General features: G+C 53.9%; 9 protein-coding genes across 9 annotated transcripts; 3 read left to right on the forward strand and 6 right to left on the reverse strand.

The window, feature by feature from the left end:
- Window positions 1–190: 190 nt before the first annotated feature.
- BROUX77_003407 (uncharacterized protein) lies at window positions 191–628 on the reverse strand (the record flags this gene model as incomplete). The annotated part of the gene is made up of 1 exon (XM_073748055.1): window positions 191–628. The coding sequence occupies one exon, from the start codon at window positions 626–628 to the stop codon at window positions 191–193; it is 438 nt and encodes a 145-aa protein (XP_073605832.1).
- A 689-nt stretch (window positions 629–1317) lies between these two features.
- Window positions 1318–1557, forward strand: BROUX77_003408 (uncharacterized protein; the record flags this gene model as incomplete). Its single annotated transcript, XM_073748057.1, has 1 exon — window positions 1318–1557. The coding sequence occupies one exon, from the start codon at window positions 1318–1320 to the stop codon at window positions 1555–1557; it is 240 nt and encodes a 79-aa protein (XP_073605833.1).
- A 300-nt stretch (window positions 1558–1857) lies between these two features.
- On the reverse strand, window positions 1858–6322 carry BROUX77_003409 (uncharacterized protein; the record flags this gene model as incomplete). The annotated part of the gene is made up of 2 exons (XM_073748058.1): window positions 1858–4936; window positions 5157–6322. The coding sequence occupies 2 exons, from the start codon at window positions 6320–6322 to the stop codon at window positions 1858–1860; spliced, it is 4245 nt and encodes a 1414-aa protein (XP_073605834.1).
- Window positions 6323–6378: 56 nt separating this feature from the next.
- BROUX77_003410 (uncharacterized protein) lies at window positions 6379–7995 on the reverse strand (the record flags this gene model as incomplete). Its single annotated transcript, XM_073748059.1, has 1 exon — window positions 6379–7995. One exon carries the CDS (start codon window positions 7993–7995, stop codon window positions 6379–6381), a length of 1617 nt encoding a protein of 538 aa, XP_073605835.1.
- A 377-nt stretch (window positions 7996–8372) lies between these two features.
- On the forward strand, window positions 8373–10103 carry BROUX77_003411 (uncharacterized protein; the record flags this gene model as incomplete). The annotated part of the gene is made up of 1 exon (XM_073748060.1): window positions 8373–10103. The coding sequence occupies one exon, from the start codon at window positions 8373–8375 to the stop codon at window positions 10101–10103; it is 1731 nt and encodes a 576-aa protein (XP_073605836.1).
- A 56-nt stretch (window positions 10104–10159) lies between these two features.
- Window positions 10160–14095, forward strand: BROUX77_003412 (uncharacterized protein; the record flags this gene model as incomplete). Its single annotated transcript, XM_073748061.1, has 1 exon — window positions 10160–14095. The coding sequence occupies one exon, from the start codon at window positions 10160–10162 to the stop codon at window positions 14093–14095; it is 3936 nt and encodes a 1311-aa protein (XP_073605837.1).
- Window positions 14096–14214: 119 nt separating this feature from the next.
- On the reverse strand, window positions 14215–16602 carry BROUX77_003413 (uncharacterized protein; the record flags this gene model as incomplete). Its single annotated transcript, XM_073748062.1, has 2 exons — window positions 14215–14235; window positions 14290–16602. The coding sequence occupies 2 exons, from the start codon at window positions 16600–16602 to the stop codon at window positions 14215–14217; spliced, it is 2334 nt and encodes a 777-aa protein (XP_073605838.1).
- A 164-nt stretch (window positions 16603–16766) lies between these two features.
- BROUX77_003414 (uncharacterized protein) lies at window positions 16767–17933 on the reverse strand (the record flags this gene model as incomplete). Its single annotated transcript, XM_073748063.1, has 1 exon — window positions 16767–17933. One exon carries the CDS (start codon window positions 17931–17933, stop codon window positions 16767–16769), a length of 1167 nt encoding a protein of 388 aa, XP_073605839.1.
- Window positions 17934–18603: 670 nt separating this feature from the next.
- BROUX77_003415 (uncharacterized protein) lies at window positions 18604–22539 on the reverse strand (the record flags this gene model as incomplete). The annotated part of the gene is made up of 1 exon (XM_073748064.1): window positions 18604–22539. The coding sequence occupies one exon, from the start codon at window positions 22537–22539 to the stop codon at window positions 18604–18606; it is 3936 nt and encodes a 1311-aa protein (XP_073605840.1).
- Between the last annotated feature and the right edge of the window lie 42 nt (window positions 22540–22581).

Here is a 22581-nt window from a genome sequence, read left to right on the forward strand (position 1 = left end):
GATCCCACAAATATAATCCCCAAGTTATGACAGAAAGGAAATACATGAATAGTTTTTGGTATGAATTTCCAACGAGCAGCACTAACCCCAAGTGCCCCAGTTAAGGTTGACTGCTCGTAGAAAATTGGCGTCACTGGTAGGAATCGAACCTACGACTTCTCGGTAGCCAACCGAAAAGCCTTGCCAGGTGCTATACCACTGCACCACAGCGACTGTTGTTGGTGTTGTTGGTGTTGTTGGTGTCGTTCTCATCGCGCTGAGCCTGGCTGAACACGAACGGGTTCCCATCCAGTGCCTTAGGCGTCGGCGTTGTCGCGTCCGAGTCGCGCGAGTCGGGTGTCGAGGGAATCTCAACAACCGGCGCATCTTCAACGCCTGCATCGACTTTCATCGATGAGGTGACGGGCGCATGCTGCGACGGTGAACGCAGCAGCTCGTCGTCGTCGGAACGCGGTTCCTGGCTCGCCATCTGGGCGAAACTCAGCCCCAGGCGCGTCGTGCGGCGCGTTTCATCGCGCGCGGTCGGTTTCTTGTCTATTTTGTTCGATGCACTGCTCGAACTAGTCTTAGAATCAATTGAGCTGTTGCTCAGAGTCGTTTTGGTGAGTTTTTCTGTCGATTTGGCCATTTTTGCAAAAGTTTTCTGCCTCTCTGCTTTAACCGCGAGAGCTGGTCTTGTGCCTTTAGCTCGGATATGAGGTTGTCGTGGGATGTGCTGAGCACGGGTGCTCTGATAGACGTTGTTCTGCTGCTGCGGAGTTTTCTTGTTGCAATTGCCATTGCGTGCTTAGGTGGGGGTTGTTATCTGGTTCGATTGTTACGAACCTGTTACGTCTTGTTTACACGAGACTTATCTTTTGTTCGTAGTTAGATGTTGATTGTTTCTAGCTTGGGAAGACAGAGTTTTGTCAGGAGCGCCGACAACATAAATATCGTCGTCTCCTGCCCTGAGTTGATCAGGTTTACTCTTGTTCTCCAAGCTTAACAATCACATGCACTTGCTTACCTTCTTCTTCTTCTTTATACCATTCTGTTCTTGCTTTCTTTGCAGTTCAACCTTTCTTCTTCTTTGAAGTGTGTGATTGTTCCTCCTCCTTCCTCTTTGTGCCGCTCTATTCTCAGAATAGCCATCTAAGTTGTGTGTTGCCTCTTCATCTCAACCGACCATACGTCTTAGCACTCTGTCTAACTGACGTCTTCCTCCACAGGCCCGACTGTCCACCTCAGGAACCTATCATTGTCCCGAGTCGTTGGCTGTACCCGGAACCCTAATCCTTTCTTCGGGCCCTATCCGTAATAAGAGCCCCCGTGCTAGCAATGTGGGATGAAGAACGGCCTACAATAGTAGAGTGCGACTGCTCAGGATGGGCACTGGGAGGTACGCTGTCGCAGGTCGACGAGACTGGAAGCCTCCGCCCCGTTGCATTTTTCTCGAAGAAGCTGAGCCCCGCCGAAGTCAACTACGAGATCCATGATAAAGAGTTGTTGGCTGTCATAAAGTGTCTTGAAGAATGGAGAGGCGAACTAAAGAGTCTTGGAGCCCCGTTTAAGTGTTAAGGTGTGATTACGCTAAGCTGGATCTTCACAGAAAGGGACACAGAGGGACAAAGATCTCGAATTGAAGAACAAAACTAAACTCTCTAAATAGTGTAGAAACAATGCGACTATTTATCCTGTTGGAAAGGGAGGCAACCGACGATCGGCGGCGACGACAACTAGTTCCTCTAGGAAGTGCCGTTAGTCTTGGTTCTGGTCTGGCATTAGTTTTGCCGTACCAGCGCCGGACTAGTCCTTCGAGGATACGCCGTTAGTGTTGGTGTCGGGCTTCCGTCGGTCCTTAAGGGTGCAACCCCAACATCAGCCTCTCTTCCTCCTTTTGCGCGTCGTTTTGGTTCCTTTTTGGCTGAGCCATAGTTTGTAGGCGTCGGTATCGACCAGAAGGTCGACTGGTTCCCAGCCAGGTCTGACGTAGCCTTTCCATTTGACTTTGACTTGCTTGACACCGTTAGAAGTGCGTTCGCCTAGGATCTTTTCGACCTCCCAGTATTCTTCACCATTGATGACTTCCATAGGTGCTGGTCGATCGTCGTGAGTCTTTTGGGAAGGGAAAGCGTCGTTGGCAGCTGAGCGAAGGCGATCGGCATGGTAGACGTCGTGAGCAGTTGTACCCGGTACTTCAAGACGATAAGTGTGAGGGGTAACTTGTTCCAACACTTTGCAGTATTGGTATTTTGCTCTAAGTTTCCTGCCGAGGCCTGAGCCTTGTTGTTCAGGGCGTAGGGTGAGCCAAACGTATGAGCCTGTAGGAAAATCTGGTGCAGGACGTCGGTGTTCATTCTCGCGTTGCTCCATCTCCGCTCGTGACAGAGAAAGGTTGGCGTGGGCCCATTTCTGGGCGTCTCTCAGGCGTTGGATGACCCTCTCAGCCTGTCCGAGTGGACCGTTATTGTCGGGTTCGACAGGCAATGGTGGTGCGGCGAAGACTCGTGGGTGGTAGCCGTGAGACAAGAAGAAAGGTGAAACATTAGTGGCAGAAGATGGGGTGGCATTGATGCTGAACTCGACCATGGGCAGTAGATTGAGCCAGGCGGGGCCTTCAGCGCTGAGTTTGGCAAGTTTGACTTTGATCTCAGCGTTCATCCTCTCTGCAGCTCCATTGGTAGCCGGATGGTAAGCTGTTGTGGTTAGCCTTTCGATCTCTAGGCGTTTGCAGAGGTGTCGCCAAGCTGCGTTGACAAATTCGCGGTCAGACAAAATAGATTTTGGCATGCCGTGGTGTCGGTAAAAGTGGTGGAAGAACATATCTGCAACAGATTCCATGTCGAGGGCGTCGGCGGGAATAAGGATGACGCCCTTGGATAGACGGTCTATAACAGTTAGGACGTGGGTGTAGGTGATGCCGCCTTTCTGTGCTGGTTCCAAAGGTCCGATAAAGTCGATGGCAATCTCGGCCCAAGGCTGGTCGGGAATTGGCAAGGCTTTGAGGGTGGTGTCCTTGTTGTCGCGACGAATGTTAGAACTACCACAAATTTGACAGTTGCGGCAGAAACGGCGGATATCTTCGACGTAGCGGGGCCAGAAAAACTCTCTAGACAGCTCGACTTGCATGACGTTCTTTCCGGGGTGCAGCATCATGGGCGAGTCATGAATGTTCTGTAGGATGGCGGTTCTCAATGGCTCGTTAGTAGGTACCCATAGTTTATTCCGAAATCGAATAGCGGATTTGGCGTCCAAAGAGCAGTCGGAAATGTTGACTCTCAACTTGTGTCTGATTGTTTCGGGCCACTGTGACAGTCCATCTGTCAACGCTTTATGGATAATGGCGTATTCATCATCGGCAGCACAGGCATCAGACCAGAGTTCCCGTAAGGCAGGCGGAAGTTCGGGGGTAGAAGGGGCTTCTGGCGTGTTGGTGGTTTGTGTCGAGAAAACTTTCAGGCCGTTACCGTCGTGGTGCAAGATAGTGGCTAGTCGGTCGTTGTAGCGCGCGTCATTCGTGTTGTCTGGGGTGTCGCGGCGAGAGAGAGCATCTGGGAGAGGGGAGAGTTTACCAGGACGGTGGACGATGGTGCAGTTGTATTCGCTCAAGGTCAGGTACCATCTAGCTTGGCGTTCGGACAAGTGCTGCAACTTGGTAAAATGCAGCAAGTTTTTATGATCTGAGACGATGGTAAACGTCTCCTTCAGGCCCTTGAGTTCGCCACGCCATTCCTTCAGGGCACAGACAACAGCCAACAGCTCTTTGTCGTGGATCGGGTAGTTGCATTCGGCGGCAGTCATTTTGCGGCTGAAATAAGCACAAGGCCTAGTTGATCTATCGGGCTGCGTCTGTAGAAGCGCTGCACCGAGACAGTAGCCAGACGCGTCTGTCTCAACAACAGTTGGCAGATCTGGATTGTGCGTGCAGAGGACAGGGGTCGAGGTGAATGCTTCTTTTAGAGCCTGGAAGGACTCTTCTTCCTTTTCGCCCCACTGGAAGGCCTGGTCTTTCTTTGTCAACTGTAGCAAGGGAGTCGCTAGAGTAGTGAAATTTCTGACAAAGGTGCGGTAGAAATTGCATAGACCGAGGAAGGCTCGAACGTCCCTGACCTTCTTGGGCGTTGGCCAGTCCGACACTGCAGAGACTTTGGTTGGGTCGGTTGAAATCTTGCCGGGCTCAAGGATGTATCCCAGGTACTTCACTTTCGATACCGCGAACTCACATTTATCAATGTCGATTGTCAGTTGGCCCTCCAGAACCTTTGCTAAAGCCAAGTTGACCTTCTCGTAGTGGTCCTCTAACGTGCCGTCGGTATAAATCAAGATGTCATCGACGTAGGCAGAGCACCACACATCCAAGTATGGGCGTAGCAGACTGTTCACAAAACTTTGGAACTCTGCAGGCGCGTTGGCCAGACCAAAAGGCATGACGTTCCACTCAAAAAGGCCTTGTCGCGTTCGAAAAGCGGTCTTCCACTCATCTCCCTCGGCGATTCTGATGTTATGAAACGCGGAAACAACGTCGAGTTTCGTAAACCACTTAGCTTTGGAAGCATTAGCTAGGGTCTCGCTGATGTTTGGGAGTGGGTACCGATTCTTTTTCATAGTCGCGTTTAGTGCACGATAATCTACACAGAAGCGGAGGCCGCCACCAGGCTTTTTCACGAATAGGATGGGAGCAGCAGCAGTGGACTGGCTGTGGCGAATGTAGCCTTTTTCCAGCAATGAAAGAAGCGTCTGGCGAAGAACCACGAGTTCTTCTCTGGTCATGCTATAAAGGGGGCCCCATGGAGCTTCTTCGTCGGGCACGGTCAACTCGATCCTATGATCCTGGCCAGGCCGGCGGGGAGGCATCTTTTTAGCAAATTGTGCGTCTGGTGTTGGGGTTGCACCCTTAAGGACCGACGGAAGCCCGACACCAACACTAACGGCGTATCCTCGAAGGACTAGTCCGGCGCTGGTACGGCAAAACTAATGCCAGACCAGAACCAAGACTAACGGCACTTCCTAGAGGAACTAGTTGTCGTCGCCGCCGATCGTCGGTTGCCTCCCTTTCCAACAGGATAAATAGTCGCATTGTTTCTACACCATTTAGAGAGTTTAGTTTTGTTCTTCAATTCGAGATCTTTGTCCCTCTGTGTCCCTTTCTGTGAAGATCCAGCTTAGCGTAATCACACCTTAACAGGAAGTAACTCGCCGTGGCTGGCTTGGTGTATTTCCAGGCTGTGTAGACCTTTTCGTTGTCAGCGTCAGAAAGAAAGGTAGTCCAGTGAGTAGACTTAGCATCTTCGACAGCATGGGTGTACTTGTTGCGAATCGAATGAAACTCAACCAGCGACAGCCTGCCTCGTCTGTATCTTCTCTCTGCGCGCGATGCGGCCTGACGTTGTGATTGTAGCTCGGGCGTCCACCATGGCTTTGCGCGGGCACTGTGCCTCTTCACTGACATGCACCTCTGACAAGCAGATTGCAGGGCCTCGGAAAGCAGTCGCGCCATTGCGTCACCGTCTGCAGAAATCTCTGCCAGGGACAGCTGAAGCTCAAGGTCAGCCTGGCCAGCCAGCCATTCCTTGCGAAACAGCGACCAGTCGGCCGTCTTGGTGTTGAACGCCGGGTTACGTGTTAGGGTTTTGGGTGTGGTGGTGCTGACGTAATCAAAACTGATGGCCCGGTGATCGGAGCCCGTCTCCTGAAGATACCTCCAGTTCGTAAACAGGCCCGGTCGAGACCGCAGGGAAAATGCGAGGTCGATCACCGAGGTCGTGCTGCTGTTGACGTATGTGCCGCCGTTGCGTTCAACGTAGTCGTCGTCGACAATCAGGGTGGCATTCTGCGACATCAGCCAGTTAGCAAAAGAGTCAGCTCGTGGTTCGTGGGGATGCTCTCGCTGGGAATTCCACCAATGGTGATGGAGATTGAAGTCGCCGAGAAGCAAAGTACTGGTGTCAATATTGCGCGATAAAAGATTGGTGCGCTCAATGGTATAGGGCCGGGGTTGGGTCTCGGGGACAGGCTGCACAGTCAGCTGGCGTTCGTTGTAGACATTGAGAAGCGAAAACGGCTCCGACGCAAGGATGCGCAGGGTCTGAATATCACTCTCAGCATCGCCAAACTCGAACAGCACAGAAAACGGCAGGCCTTGGCGGACGTAGGTCAAGACCCGCGGGCGCAAAGGCATGGCCTCGAGATTCCTAACATTAAACGGCACAACCAGGGTGAAGCCCGGCTGCGTCAATGTTCTATACCCAGCTTTGAGTTTTATGGTATAAGGCTCCTGGATGCAGACAATGTCCGCCTTTCCGGTTGCAGCAGCCTCAAGTATTGTCTCATGAACAGCCTTCATTTTGTGCACGTTGTGCTGAAGGATGCGTAGACGTTGTCCGGCCGTAGGGCCCTCTTTCATAGGCGAGGGGGGCCGTCTGTCGTAGATTTGCGGTCAACGTAGGGCACTGCTGGGACAATAGCGCCGCCGACGTTGACGTTTTTGCCGACACACTTGTCGTAGTCAGCCTGGGTCAGGGCCTCGACGACCACCGAGCCAGCCTGCTTACCCTTGGCAGGGACCACAAGCCAGCGCAGCGAGTCGGAGATCTTGACGCCGTTGAAGTCCGCCATGTCCTTGGGCAGCTCCTTGAGACTGTCGAAACCGTCTTCAATCGGCACACCGTGGATGACAAAGCAGAGCTTTGACGACTTGTGTGTTCTGGAGCCGGGAGATGTGGCGCGCGTGAACTCGCAGGCGCCAAAGCAGGACAGCTCCTTGACCACGCGCTGCAGATTGGAGGTCATCAATTTGACGGCCTCACTGTCCACAGCGTGCAGCAAGATGTTGCCCGCCTTGGTGCGCTGGACCGCAGACACTGCAGTCTTGCCAAGAAGGCGGTTCACCGCGTCGCGCACGCGTCGCTGGGGCAGCGCGCTGGCTCTCGACTCGGGTGTGGTGACAATAACGACGGCCGTTTTCTCGCGAGGGGCAGTCGTGGTGGTCGTGGTGGTGGTCGTGTTGGGGGCGGGGGTCGTGGTTTTGTTGGCAGCCTTCTTCTGGGCGCGCTTGGCGACTACGGTCCACGTGTCGGGGGACTCAGTGGGCGCGTCGGCATCAGCCATAGCCGTGTCCGGGTCCCAGGAGGGTCCATCATGTTCATAGCCCTCCCAAACTACTTGATATTGCAGAGGGCCACGCGAAGACACGCCTATAATTTCCTTGACCACAAATTCTTCCTCGCCATCTACTATGACGGGAGGAGGAGGAGGGTTTTTCTGGCCAGGAAGAGGATCCGACGCACATGGTTCCAGCAGACAAACGTGGAAGACGGGATGAACCTTCATAGTGGCAGGGAGTGCCAACTCGTAGGCATGCGAAGACACCTTCCGTAGAATCTTAAATGGGCCAAGCTTCTTGAAGTCCAACTTCTTTGAAGGACGAGTAGTTCGAATATTTCTACTCAAAAGCCACACTAAGTCCCCTTCTCGAAGGAGAGGGGCGGAAGATTTGTGTCGATTCGCGTACTCGGTCATCCGCTCACGGCTCCACGTAATTTCAGTCTTTAAAAACTGACAAATGTTGTCAAGCTCTTTAACAAAGTTCCGCAACGGGCCTTTTTCCACAGAGACTGGGAGCGACTCACGCCCACTTCTGGGGTGAAACCCGTGGTTCGCAAAGAAGGGCGTCAGCATAGTAGAACTGGACTCGGAGTCATTGTAAGAGAACTCCGCCAAGGGCAAAAGATCAGCCCAATTGTCCTGTCTATAGTTGGTGTAACCCCGCAGGTATTGCTCCAAAATAGAGTTCACACGCTCAGTCTGACCATCGGTCTGAGGGTGGAACGCAGTACTCAGATTTTGCTTTATGCCCAACAGTTTGGCTAAAGCCTTGGAAAAAGCCGACGTAAACAGACTACCCCTGTCGGACACAATGTCCAATGGCAGACCGTGGAGCCTATACACTGCTGACAAATAGAGCTTAGCAAAACCTGCAGCATCCAGCGAGGAATCGCAAGGTATAAAGTGAGCCATTTTGCTAAGCCTATCGACGACAACGAGAATCATGTCAAAAGAATTGGAGACCGGCAAGCCGGTGATAAAATCAAGGGACACAGATGTCCACCGAGCTTGCGGAATGGTCAGAGGTTTCAGTAGACCGTAGGGACTATGTCGCGCGGACTTGATCCGTTGGCAGACCTCACAATTTCGGATGTACCGGATGACATCACGACGCATCCCGGGCCACCAGTATTCCCGAACAAGAAGTTCAAAAGTGTTCTTTTGTCCAGGGTGTCCGCTAGGCATAATATCATGACAATTCTTCAATGCACGAACTAACGAAGCAACTGTCAATACCCAGACAGACACGGGCTAAGCACAAGGCCAACAGATATACACCTGCATCAAAAATGGCCAAATCGACAGAAAAACTCACCAAAACGACTCTGAGCAACAGCTCAATTGATTCTAAGACTAGTTCGAGCAGTGCATCGAACAAAATAGACAAGAAACCGACCGCGCGCGATGAAACGCGCCGCACGACGCGCCTGGGGCTGAGTTTTGCCCAGATGGCGAGCCAGGAACCGCGTTCCGACGACGACGAGCTGCTGCGTTCACCGTCGCAGCCTGCGCCCGTCACCTCATCGATGAAAGTCGATGCAGGTGTTGAAGATGCGCCGGTGGTTGAGATTCCCTCGACACCCGACTCGCGCGACTCGGACGCGACAACGCCGACGCCTAATGCACTGGATGGGAACCTGTTCGTGTTCAGCCAGGCTCAGCGCGATGAGAACGACACCAACAACACCAACAACACCAACAACAACAACAACGACCAGACGATTCCGGCGAAGCGCGCCCGAGAGATTGCTCTCATGTTGGAGCGCAAGCGCCGGCGCGACGAGCAGAACGCCGCCATCATGAACGAGGTCTTCCTTGTTCTAGAACGACTCAAGGAGTCAGCCTCCGAGGCCCAGCTGATGCGCATCCTGCGCCAGTTTGGCAACGAGTGCGGGCTCGTCGTAATGTCGCGCCACGACCACAAGACGCTGGTTGAGATGGAAGTCTCAAAGGCTGCCCGCCCCAAGCCAGCACACGAGGCTGAAGCCGTGGCTGCGTACAGCGAGGCTGCGACGCAGACACCTGAGGTGCCAGCCGCGCCTTCTGTCCTGGGCAGTGAGCCCTGTGCCAGCAAAAAAAACGCCACCCCTGCGCCTAAGGCCAATAAGCGCAGACGCCGCGGCAAAAAGGCCAAAAAAAATGCTGCGACCGCCGCAACCGCCGCAACCGCCGCCACTGACCAGGCTGATGCTATGGTCATCGACACCGCTGGCGACCAGTCCAGCACACCCGACACCACTACCTCGACCACCACCTCGACCGCCACTACTACTACCGATGACGCCGCCGCGCCTCCCGCCCCGGACACGGCTATGGCTGATGCCGACGCGCCCACTGAGTCCCCCGACACGTGGACCGTAGTCGCCAAGCGCGCCCAGAAGAAGGCTGCCGACAAAACCACGACCCCCGCCCCCAACACGACCACCACCACGACCACCACGACTGCCCCTCGCGAGAAAACGGCCGTCGTTATTGTCACCACACCCGAGTCGAGAGCCAGCGCGCTGCCCCAGCGACGCGTGCGCGACGCGGTGAACCGCCTTCTTGGCAAGACTGCAGTGTCTGCGGTCCAGCGCACCAAGGCGGGCAACATCTTGCTGCACGCTGTGGACAGTGAGGCCGTCAGATTGATGACCTCCAATCTGCAGCGCGTGGTCAAGGAGCTGTCCTGCTTTGGCGCCTGCGAGTTCACGCGCGCCACATCTCCCGGCTCCAGAACCCACAAGTCGTCAAAGCTCTGCTTTGTCATCCACGGTGTGCCGATTGAAGACGGTTTCGACAGTCTCAAGGAGCTGCCCAAGGACATGGCGGACTTCAACGGCGTCAAGATCTCCGACTCGCTGCGCTGGCTTGTGGTCCCTGCCAAGGGTAAGCAGGCTGGCTCGGTGGTCGTCGAGGCCCTGACCCAGGCTGACTACGACAAGTGTGTCGGCAAAAACGTCAACGTCGGCGGCGCTATTGTCCCAGCAGTGCCCTACGTTGACCGCAAATCTACGACAGACGGCCCCCCTCGCCTATGAAAGAGGGCCCTACGGCCGGACAACGTCTACGCATCCTTCAGCACAACGTGCACAAAATGAAGGCTGTTCATGAGACAATACTTGAGGCTGCTGCAACCGGAAAGGCGGACATTGTCTGCATCCAGGAGCCTTATACCATAAAACTCAAAGCTGGGTATAGAACATTGACGCAGCCGGGCTTCACCCTGGTTGTGCCGTTTAATGTTAGGAATCTCGAGGCCATGCCTTTGCGCCCGCGGGTCCTGACCTACGTCCGCCAAGGCCTGCCGTTTTCTGTGCTGTTCGAGTTTGGCGATGCTGAGAGTGATATTCAGACCCTGCGCATCCTTGCGTCGGAGCCGTTTTCGCTTCTCAATGTCTACAACGAACGCCAGCTGACTGTGCAGCCTGTCCCCGAGACCCAACCCCGCCCCTATACCATTGAGCGCACCAATCTTTTATCGCGCAATATTGACACCAGTACTTTGCTTCTCGGCGACTTCAATCTCCATCACCATTGGTGGAATTCCCAGCGAGAGCATCCCCACGAACCACGAGCTGACTCTTTTGCTAACTGGCTGATGTCGCAGAATGCCACCCTGATTGTCGACGACGACTACGTTGAACGCAACGGCGGCACATACGTCAACAGCAGCACGACCTCGGTGATCGACCTCGCATTTTCCCTGCGGTCTCGACCGGGCCTGTTTACGAACTGGAGGTATCTTCAGGAGACGGGCTCCGATCACCGGGCCATCAGTTTTGATTACGTCAGCACCACCACACCCAAAACCCTAACACGTAACCCGGCGTTCAACACCAAGACGGCCGACTGGTCGCTGTTTCGCAAGGAATGGCTGGCTGGCCAGGCTGACCTTGAGCTTCAGCTGTCCCTGGCAGAGATTTCTGCAGACGGTGACGCAATGGCGCGACTGCTTTCCGAGGCCCTGCAATCTGCTTGTCAGAGGTGCATGTCAGTGAAGAGGCACAGTGCCCGCGCAAAGCCATGGTGGACGCCCGAGCTACAATCACAACGTCAGGCCGCATCGCGCGCAGAGAGAAGATACAGACGAGGCAGGCTGTCGCTGGTTGAGTTTCATTCGATTCGCAACAAGTACACCCATGCTGTCGAAGATGCTAAGTCTACTCACTGGACTACCTTTCTTTCTGACGCTGACAACGAAAAGGTCTACACAGCCTGGAAATACACCAAGCCAGCTACGGCGAGTTACTTCCCCCCCATCCAGGGGCCAGACGGGTTAGCCAATACCCCCGAGGAGAAGGAAAAGGCTTTCCTGACGCTACTGGGTGCTACGTCTAGCGCAGGTGTCGACCCCCGACCTGACATTGCGGATACACACGACCCCCATCACGACCCCCATCACGACACCCCCCACGACACCCCCCCGAACGACACCGACCGAAGCATATACCCCTGGCCTGACCTTACAGACCACGAGATCAAGGAGGCAATCATGTCCGCCAACGCCAAGAAGGCCCCCGGGCCCGACGGCATGAACGCCAAGATCATCCAGATCGCCTTTGAGGCCCATCCCGCGCCCTTTCTCTCCGTCTACAAAGCCCTGTCTCGCCTCGGAATACACCCCACACTCTGGAAGCAAGCTACTGGGATTGTGCTCGCGAAAGACGGAAAGGCTGATTATTCAGTCGTAAAGTCCTACCGCATCATCTCACTGCTCAACTGTCTAGGCAAAGTGCTCGAGAAAGTCTTTGCGACCCGCTTAGGGTACCTCGCTAATTGCCATGACAGCTCGCTTCTAGACGACACTCAACTGGGAGGCCGCAAACAGCGTTCAGCCATGGACGCCGCTCTCGTATACGTCAGCCACCTGCAGAAGGTCAAGGAGATGAAGCTCGTTCCAAGCACTCTCTTCCTTGACGTCAAGGGCGCTTTCGACCACGTGTCAAAGCCCTGCTTGATGCGCAGCTTACGTGAGCTCGGTCTTCCCCTGGTGTTCCGAAAATGGGTTGCTTCGTTCCTCCAGGACCGTACTGTCGGCCTGCACATCGAGGGTCAGCCGTTTCCGATGACCCCGGTTAACATCGGCATCCCCCAAGGTTCCCCCATCAGTCCTCTACTCTTCCTGTTGTATGCTCGGCATATAGTGGCTCGGGTGGCCGGCGACACACCACAACTTCAGCTGTCGTATATAGACGACTTCAGCGTAACCGTGGCGTCCAAAAGCCCGAGGCGTTCAGCGGCGCTTCTCGAAGAACTCGTGACGGAGCTGCGGGCCAAGGCTCGTGACTACGGCATTGAGTTTGAAGAGAGCAAAACTGAGCTCATCCACTACACCGATGCTGCAAAGTGGGCCTCCCAAACTGTCCGAGTAGGTGATGTCACTGTGCGTCCCCAAAAGATGGTCAAGTGGCTAGGTTTCCATTTCGACAACAGACTTTCGTTTAAACAGCACGTCCAGGCACGGACCCAAAAGGCTGAGATCGCGTTCCGCGGCTTGCTTCGGCTCGCTTCGAACACGCGTGGACTGTCCATCGCGGCACTCCGTCAGCTCTACATCTCCTGTGTGGGTACCGTCGCCGATTACGGATCAATTCTCTGGTATGACCCGTCAAAACCCCAGCTCAGTCTGCAAAGGGTATACCAGAAACTGCAAAGCCAAGCTGCCGCCCGTATCCTAGGTACATTCCGCGGTTCACCAACACGCGCCGTCGAAGTCGAGGCCGGCCTCCCGCCCCCCTCTATTCGATTCGCCAAAGCACGCATGGCCTACGCCGCTCGCACTCTCCGCCTCCAACGCAACCATCCCGTCCGTGTTGCGTCCCAACCCGACAAGGACGAGCTTGCCCCCGATGACTCAGACCTGCCTCTCCTGGGGCATAACATGAGTGTCAAGACTCGACTCGGCTGCATCATGCGCGAGTTGAAGCCATTGGTGGCAGGCATGTGGAGACGAGAACGTCGCCGACAGGAGTGGGATAGTCCCTGGCAGCCGCCACTGACCGACCGCATCTCCATCGTCGTCGACCCTGGACCCAAGGAGGACGCTGCCGTCAGGCATGCCCAGTTCTTGTCAAGACTTCCGAACGATGCCGTCACCGTGTATACGGACGGCTCCAAAGAAGGCTCCAGGTGCTCGCTTGCAGCGTGCGTGGTCGATACCAAAACCGGTGAAATCAAAACGAAAGTCAGTCATCGACTGCAAGATGTGGAGGTTGCAGACTGCGAGAGCGCCGCCATCGTGGAGGCACTCACGCTCCTCGCCAAAACAGAAAAAATAACAAAGCAAGCTCGCCCCTGCTATGTGTTTGTCGACAGCCAAGCTGCCATTGCGCGGCTCCGCAAACACGGCCACTTCGCGTGGCAGGCCCGCCGCGTCCTAGGTACATTCACGTCGCCAGTCACGGTGATGTGGTGTCCCGGGCACATGGGCATAGTGGGGAACGAGATTGCAGACGCGGTTGCACGCCAGGCTCTCGAGAGTGATGATGAACGCAAGTTCAGCTCACTGGGCAGTGTCTTCGCCAGGGTTAGGAGGTTTACCATGGACAAGTGGGAGACTCTCTGGGCTTTTGAGCGAGACACCGCCGCTGGTCCCTCCCACGGCTCGCACTACCTGCGTACCATCGGTGGTGATCCAGTTCTCCGTGCTAAGGCGCCCAAGGTTTCCGGACCAAGATGGCTAACCTCGGCGTACTTCCAGATGAAGGTGGGTAAAGGCAACTTGTTGCCCTACCTGCTGCTCATCAAGAAGACGGACTCGGACCGGTGCCGCCGTTGTCAAGAACATGAAAGCGAGAGCGTTGAGCATGTGCTGCTGCACTGCGCCGCATTTTCTGCAGAGCGTCAAGAGATGGCCATGGCATTGAGTCCTAAGTCGCTAGATCTCCCGACGCTCTTCAATACGAATAACGGAACCGAGGTGCTGCTGAAGTTTGTTCGCAAGACGGGTTTTTGCACGAAGGCCTGGGTAGAAGGTGTGGGGAGAAGAGAAAGTAGTGGTGGGAGGAGAGTGGAGGAAGTTGAGGAGTGAGGAGGAGTTGGTGCTTGTGTCTTTGGACAAATTACTGTGTCGACCACGACGTATTTCCTTTGTCGTTGATTTTTGCTGGAGTTTGGATGTTGTTTTATTGTACCTTGCTATGTGTAGATTTACTGCACCTCGCCATAACCCTATCAGGTTCCATGCGAGTAATGAATAAAAAAAAAAAAAAAAAATGCACGAACTCGTAGATCCTCGTTCGGCAAATATAGAAGGTCGTTGACAAACAAAAGACCGTCATTGTCAAGCCTGCAGACACTGAGGTCCACATCTGGAGGTTTGGTCGACTGGCCTCGAAGAGCAGAAATAACATCAAGAGCCCACTTGTCCGTGGATAGCGCGATTTTTACCTCGTCTACCAAAGACATGGTACCAATAAAATTTTCAGGGGGAATAATAGGAGCACACAGCTCTTTATCCTCCTCAGAAGAAGAAGAAACGAGGTCTTCGTAGCGTCTGGTCAGGGCATCAGCTCTAGAATTCAAGGAGCCAGGCCTATAAGTGATGACATAACGGTACTCGCTCAGTTCCATAGCCCACCTCGCTTGCCGTCTGTTCATGGCCGGAATTTGCTTAAGAACGGCTAAATTCCGATGGTCCGTCAATACCAGAACAGGTTTTTCCAGACTTTCAACCATGAATCGCCACGACTTTAGAGACTCCACAATGGCTAACAACTCCTTGTCACCTACGCCGTAGTTACACTGGGCAGGATTCATTTTTTGAGAGAAATAGGCCACGGGGTGTAGTAGAAGCCCCTTGTCAGTCGGGTGGTATTGAGACATGACGGCAGATATTACACGGTCAGACGCGTCTGTTTCAATAACAGTGTCCAACAGGTAATCAAAGTGCTTGAGGATAGGTTCAGAGCAGAAAAGGTCCTTCAGGGTGTGAAATGCTGCCTCACATTCAGAGGACCAGACAAAAGATTGCGTCTTTTTAGTCAACTCGAAGAGAGGTGTGCAGATTCTAGAGAAGTCACGGATGAACCTCCTATAGAAATTGGCAAAACCCAAAAAGGACTGGACTCCCTTAACAGTTCGGGGAGCCTCCCACTCACGGACAGCCGCAACTTTAGCGGGGTCCATCTTCAGAGCATCGGCTGAAATAACAAAGCCAACAAAGGTAGTTTCAGTCTTGTCGAATTCGCATTTTTCACCCTTGACAAACAGACTGGCCTGCGCTAATTTTAGCAGGACTTTGCGCACATGAACATCATGTTCCTCTTGGTTCAGAGAGAACACCAGGATATCATCCAAGTAACAGACACAGAATATGTCCAAATACTCCGACAAGACCTCGCTGACATATTTCTGACACGTGGCAGGAGCATTGGTGAGCCCAAACGGCATCACATTGTACTCAAAAATGCCATATCGAGTTCTGAAAGCTGTCTTGTATTCATCACCTTTCTTGATGCGAATCAAGTGGTACGCAGCTCTCAGATCCAGCTTTGTAAAAATGTTTCCCGTAGCCGCCGTGCGCAGTGATTCATTGATCCGAGGCAGAGGAGTTACGTCTTTGATGGTGATATCATTGACGGCTCGGAAATCAACACAGAATCGTAAACTGCCTGGCTTCCTAGCAAAAAGAATCGGGGAAGCCAGCGGCGAAGAGGAAGAGGAAATAAAGCCTTTAGCAAGCATGCCATCTAGATATTTTTTGACAGCCTGCAACTCGAGTGGAGTCATATCGTACAGCGGGGCCTTGGGGTATTTCGCATCGGGAACGAAGTTAATCGCATGATCAATGTCCCGGTGAGGTGGTAGTTGATCAGCACCTTCTCGAGAGAACAGAGGAAGTAGGTCATGGTATTTCTTCGGGATGCGTTCAAGGAGCCGTGCATGCTCTTGTTCCGGAGTTAGGTCCTCCTGATTGAGATAATCCAGGACTTCCTGAGCGGTGACACGATAAATCTGTAGTTTCTCAGCTTTGGCAAAGCGATGCAAAGCCTGAGACGACACCGTCACACAGGAACAAGACACAGCTGACGATTGTGCAATAAAAGAAGGAAGGGGTGAAGTGGCTGAAGCAGGAGCAGATCCCTCAATCTGACTGCCAGCGGTAGAAGCAATATTTTTGTCGTTTTTTGTATAAGAAAAATCAAACGAAGCGCCAGAATCAGTAGAAGCAGTCGAAACAGAAGAAGAAGAAGAAGAAGAATCAGAAGCTGCCACAGCATTGCCATCGGCGGTAGAAGTAACCGATATCTTGAGCGTATTGGAAGGCCAAGAAATTTCCGGGTTATGGGCGTCGAGCCAGCATTTCCCCAGGATGATGTGGTAGCCCCCAAGCTTCGTGATTTGAAAAACCAAAGTTTCTGAATAATTAGGAAAAGAGAGGGACAAAGGAACTTGGTGGGTCACTTTACCCGCAGCAGTTTCACTACCATCAACAACATGGAGCGACTCGGCTCTGGCCTTGAGAACAGTAGGAATCTGATGCCTTGCTATAAATTCAGAATCCACAAAACAAGTTGTTGATCCCGAATCCACCATAGCGTAGGCCTCAATGGAATTATTCACTGTCACAGGAATAACCAGAGGGGGAGAGTTACCATAATCGATAGCATTATCAAGAGAACAAGTGCTGATTCTCAAGAGACCCTCATCAGCAGCGTCAGGGCTAGCCAGGACCAGAGGGGAATGGGTCGGTAGCCCTTCTAGTTTTTTGACGCATCAGGCGCAGGGGCCGTCGAGGGAGCCCGGGTAGAAGTGGAGGGAGAAGGGACAGTAGCTGCGCGAAGAGCAAGGTTGTTTTTGGGGCAAGCCTTTAGCATGTGGTCCTTTGCGCCACACTTCCAACAAACACCCTTTGCCATTTTGCCGTCAGCAGTCTTACGGAAGGGTAGACCGTTGGCATCGGGACCTGCAGAGGTACCCTTAGCTGGCTTGGTGTTGGGGACAGCTTTTTGGGCGCCAGCATTTCTCGAACGAGAATCTTGCTGAAAGGGGACCACACCAGGAGGCGGTTGGATTTTCCCGTTGTTTCCCCGGGTTCGGTTGTTGATCGTATTGTCCAGCGTGTTGCAGAAATTAGCGAACTGATCAAGCGTTCCCTTAGGGGCAGGATAGGTGTTCCAAGCCAGAGCGTCCTGTATGTGGGGCTTGAGGCCTCGCTGAAATAGTGCAATGGTGAAATCAGCGTCGGCCCAACCGAGTTTCTTCAACAGCGTTGTAAAAGCAGAGTGATAGGCAGTACAAGTACCTGTCTGCTTTAAGTCGAAGATCTGCTGGGTCGCAGTCATGCGCCAGTCAGGGTCATCGAAAGCCTCAGCTAACGATTTCATAAAATCGTCGTACGTTTCAAAGTTCATGTGTCCAGTGGCCGGGTCCATCCGAGGCATGGCCCAATCCAGAGCGCCATCTCTAAGGTAGGAGAAGGCAGTCATCAGCTTGCGCTGCTCCGTGCGGTGGTGCTTGGGTGCAGCAGCAAATTTGACCGCAAGTTGCCTCTGGAACGCCTGGAAGCCTTGCTGATTGCCATCATAGGGCACGACATCAAGATGCTTGTCGGCCTCTTTCAACGGATCGGCATCCTCTTCCCGTTTGACTCGGGGAAGAGACTCAAGGGAGTTGAAGCGGGCTTCAGCGCCAGCCTGGAACGCAGCCCAGTAAACCTGAGCCGCATCAGGAACAGAGCCAACGGGGATGGGCGGGGCACCATCGTCGGTGCGCAGACCAGACATGTAAGCCGCCACAATAGCCATTTTGATCTCAGCACTGAACTCCCTAGGAAGGGCACCGAGATGCCAGTTCTCAGGAGTTCGGTCAGGAATCGACAGGAGGAACGTATTGAGATGCTCGATCATTTCGCGAGTGAGGGCCATTGCGAGTTGAAACGTAATAGAGAGGGAAAAATAAATGAGGAGAGAAAAAAGTGCCAAAGAGAGCCAAAGTTGTAATAGCGTCGGGTCTTCAAATGAAGCTTAACAAAATATTACGGATAGGGCCCGAAGAAAGGATTAGGGTTCCGGGTACAGCCAACGACTCGGGACAATGATAGGTTCCTGAGGTGGACAGTCGGGCCTGTGGAGGAAGACGTCAGTTAGACAGAGTGCTAAGACGTATGGTCGGTTGAGATGAAGAGGCAACACACAACTTAGATGGCTATTCCGAGAATAGAGCGGCACAAAGAGGAAGGAGGAGGAACAATCACACACTTCAAAGAAGAAGAAAGGTTGAACTGCAAAGAAAGCAAGAACAGAATGGTATAAAGAAGAAGAAGAAGGTAAGCAAGTGCATGTGATTGTTAAGCTTGGAGAACAAGAGTAAACCTGATCAACTCAGGGCAGGAGACGACGATATTTATGTTTTTTTTTTTTTTTTTTTTATTCATTACTCGCATGGAACCTGATAGGGTTATGGCGAGGTGCAGTAAATCTACACATAGCAAGGTACAATAAAACAACATCCAAACTCCAGCAAAAATCAACGACAAAGGAAATACGTCGTGGTCGACACAGTAATTTGTCCAAAGACACAAGCACCAACTCCTCCTCACTCCTCAACTTCCTCCACTCTCCTCCCACCACTACTTTCTCTTCTCCCCACACCTTCTACCCAGGCCTTCGTGCAAAAACCCGTCTTGCGAACAAACTTCAGCAGCACCTCGGTTCCGTTATTCGTATTGAAGAGCGTCGGGAGATCTAGCGACTTAGGACTCAATGCCATGGCCATCTCTTGACGCTCTGCAGAAAATGCGGCGCAGTGCAGCAGCACATGCTCAACGCTCTCGCTTTCATGTTCTTGACAGCGGCGGCACCGGTCCGAGTCCGTCTTCTTGATGAGCAGCAGGTAGGGCAACAAGTTGCCTTTACCCACCTTCATCTGGAAGTACGCCGAGGTTAGCCATCTTGGTCCGGAAACCTTAGGCGCCTTAGCACGGAGAACTGGATCACCACCGATGGTACGCAGGTAGTGCGAGCCGTGGGAGGGACCAGCGGCGGTGTCTCGCTCAAAAGCCCAGAGAGTCTCCCACTTGTCCATGGTAAACCTCCTAACCCGAGCGAAGACACTGCCCAGTGAGCTGAACTTGCGTTCATCATCACTCTCGAGAGCCTGGCGTGCAACCGCGTCTGCAATCTCGTTCCCCACTATGCCCATGTGCCCGGGACACCACATCACCGTGACTGGCGACGTGAATGTACCGAGGACGCGGCGGGCCTGCCACGCGAAGTGGCCGTGCTTGCGGAGCCGCGCAATGGCAGCTTGGCTGTCGACAAACACATAGCAGGGGCGAGCTTGCTTTGTTATTTTTTCTGTTTTGGCGAGGAGCGTGAGTGCCTCCACGATGGCGGCGCTCTCGCAGTCTGCAACCTCCACATCTTGCAGTCGATGACTGACTTTCGTTTTGATTTCACCGGTTTTTGTATCGACCACGCACGCTGCAAGTGAGCACCTGGAGCCTTCTTTAGAGCCGTCCGTATACACGGTGACGGCATCGTTCGGAAGTCTTGGCAAGAACTGGGCATGCCTGACGGCAGCGTCCTCCTTGGGTCCAGGGTCGACGACGATGGAGATGCGGTCGGTCAGTGGCGGCTGCCAGGGACTATCCCACTCCTGTCGGCGACGTTCTCGTCTCCACATGCCTGCCACCAATGGCTTCAACTCGCGCATGATGCAGCCGAGTCGAGTCTTGACACTCATGTTATGCCCCAGGAGAGGCAGGTCTGAGTCATCGGGGGCAAGCTCGTCCTTGTCGGGTTGGGACGCAACACGGACGGGATGGTTGCGTTGGAGGCGGAGAGTGCGAGCGGCGTAGGCCATGCGTGCTTTGGCGAATCGAATAGAGGGGGGCGGGAGGCCGGCCTCGACTTCGACGGCGCGTGTTGGTGAACCGCGGAATGTACCTAGGATACGGGCGGCAGCTTGGCTTTGCAGTTTCTGGTATACCCTTTGCAGACTGAGCTGGGGTTTTGACGGGTCATACCAGAGAATTGATCCGTAATCGGCGACGGTACCCACACAGGAGATGTAGAGCTGACGGAGTGCCGCGATGGACAGTCCACGCGTGTTCGAAGCGAGCCGAAGCAAGCCGCGGAACGCGATCTCAGCCTTTTGGGTCCGTGCCTGGACGTGCTGTTTAAACGAAAGTCTGTTGTCGAAATGGAAACCTAGCCACTTGACCATCTTTTGGGGACGCACAGTGACATCACCTACTCGGACAGTTTGGGAGGCCCACTTTGCAGCATCGGTGTAGTGGATGAGCTCAGTTTTGCTCTCTTCAAACTCAATGCCGTAGTCACGAGCCTTGGCCCGCAGCTCCGTCACGAGTTCTTCGAGAAGCGCCGCTGAACGCCTCGGGCTTTTGGACGCCACGGTTACGCTGAAGTCGTCTATATACGACAGCTGAAGTTGTGGTGTGTCGCCGGCCACCCGAGCCACTATATGCCGAGCATACAACAGGAAGAGTAGAGGACTGATGGGGGAACCTTGGGGGATGCCGATGTTAACCGGGGTCATCGGAAACGGCTGACCCTCGATGTGCAGGCCGACAGTACGGTCCTGGAGGAACGAAGCAACCCATTTTCGGAACACCAGGGGAAGACCGAGCTCACGTAAGCTGCGCATCAAGCAGGGCTTTGACACGTGGTCGAAAGCGCCCTTGACGTCAAGGAAGAGAGTGCTTGGAACGAGCTTCATCTCCTTGACCTTCTGCAGGTGGCTGACGTATACGAGAGCGGCGTCCATGGCTGAACGCTGTTTGCGGCCTCCCAGTTGAGTGTCGTCTAGAAGCGAGCTGTCATGGCAATTAGCGAGGTACCCTAAGCGGGTCGCAAAGACTTTCTCGAGCACTTTGCCTAGACAGTTGAGCAGTGAGATGATGCGGTAGGACTTTACGACTGAATAATCAGCCTTTCCGTCTTTCGCGAGCACAATCCCAGTAGCTTGCTTCCAGAGTGTGGGGTGTATTCCGAGGCGAGACAGGGCTTTGTAGACGGAGAGAAAGGGCGCGGGATGGGCCTCAAAGGCGATCTGGATGATCTTGGCGTTCATGCCGTCGGGCCCGGGGGCCTTCTTGGCGTTGGCGGACATGATTGCCTCCTTGATCTCGTGGTCTGTAAGGTCAGGCCAGGGGTATATGCTTCGGTCGGTGTCGTTCGGGGGGGTGTCGTGGGGGGTGTCGTGATGGGGGTCGTGATGGGGGTCGTGTGTATCCGCAATGTCAGGTCGGGGGTCGACACCTGCGCTAGACGTAGCACCCAGTAGCGTCAGGAAAGCCTTTTCCTTCTCCTCGGGGGTATTGGCTAACCCGTCTGGCCCCTGGATGGGGGGGAAGTAACTCGCCGTAGCTGGCTTGGTGTATTTCCAGGCTGTGTAGACCTTTTCGTTGTCAGCGTCAGAAAGAAAGGTAGTCCAGTGAGTAGACTTAGCATCTTCGACAGCATGGGTGTACTTGTTGCGAATCGAATGAAACTCAACCAGCGACAGCCTGCCTCGTCTGTATCTTCTCTCTGCGCGCGATGCGGCCTGACGTTGTGATTGTAGCTCGGGCGTCCACCATGGCTTTGCGCGGGCACTGTGCCTCTTCACTGACATGCACCTCTGACAAGCAGATTGCAGGGCCTCGGAAAGCAGTCGCGCCATTGCGTCACCGTCTGCAGAAATCTCTGCCAGGGACAGCTGAAGCTCAAGGTCAGCCTGGCCAGCCAGCCATTCCTTGCGAAACAGCGACCAGTCGGCCGTCTTGGTGTTGAACGCCGGGTTACGTGTTAGGGTTTTGGGTGTGGTGGTGCTGACGTAATCAAAACTGATGGCCCGGTGATCGGAGCCCGTCTCCTGAAGATACCTCCAGTTCGTAAACAGGCCCGGTCGAGACCGCAGGGAAAATGCGAGGTCGATCACCGAGGTCGTGCTGCTGTTGACGTATGTGCCGCCGTTGCGTTCAACGTAGTCGTCGTCGACAATCAGGGTGGCATTCTGCGACATCAGCCAGTTAGCAAAAGAGTCAGCTCGTGGTTCGTGGGGATGCTCTCGCTGGGAATTCCACCAATGGTGATGGAGATTGAAGTCGCCGAGAAGCAAAGTACTGGTGTCAATATTGCGCGATAAAAGATTGGTGCGCTCAATGGTATAGGGGCGGGGTTGGGTCTCGGGGACAGGCTGCACAGTCAGCTGGCGTTCGTTGTAGACATTGAGAAGCGAAAACGGCTCCGACGCAAGGATGCGCAGGGTCTGAATATCACTCTCAGCATCGCCAAACTCGAACAGCACAGAAAACGGCAGGCCTTGGCGGACGTAGGTCAGGACCCGCGGGCGCAAAGGCATGGCCTCGAGATTCCTAACATTAAACGGCACAACCAGGGTGAAGCCCGGCTGCGTCAATGTTCTATACCCAGCTTTGAGTTTTATGGTATAAGGCTCCTGGATGCAGACAATGTCCGCCTTTCCGGTTGCAGCAGCCTCAAGTATTGTCTCATGAACAGCCTTCATTTTGTGCACGTTGTGCTGAAGGATGCGTAGACGTTGTCCGGC

The sequence above is a fragment of the Berkeleyomyces rouxiae genome (assembly GCF_048999995.1).
Source record: "Berkeleyomyces rouxiae strain 22BRR77 chromosome Unknown BrBRR77_ptg000003l, whole genome shotgun sequence".
Lineage (NCBI taxonomy): Eukaryota > Fungi > Ascomycota > Sordariomycetes > Microascales > Ceratocystidaceae > Berkeleyomyces > Berkeleyomyces rouxiae.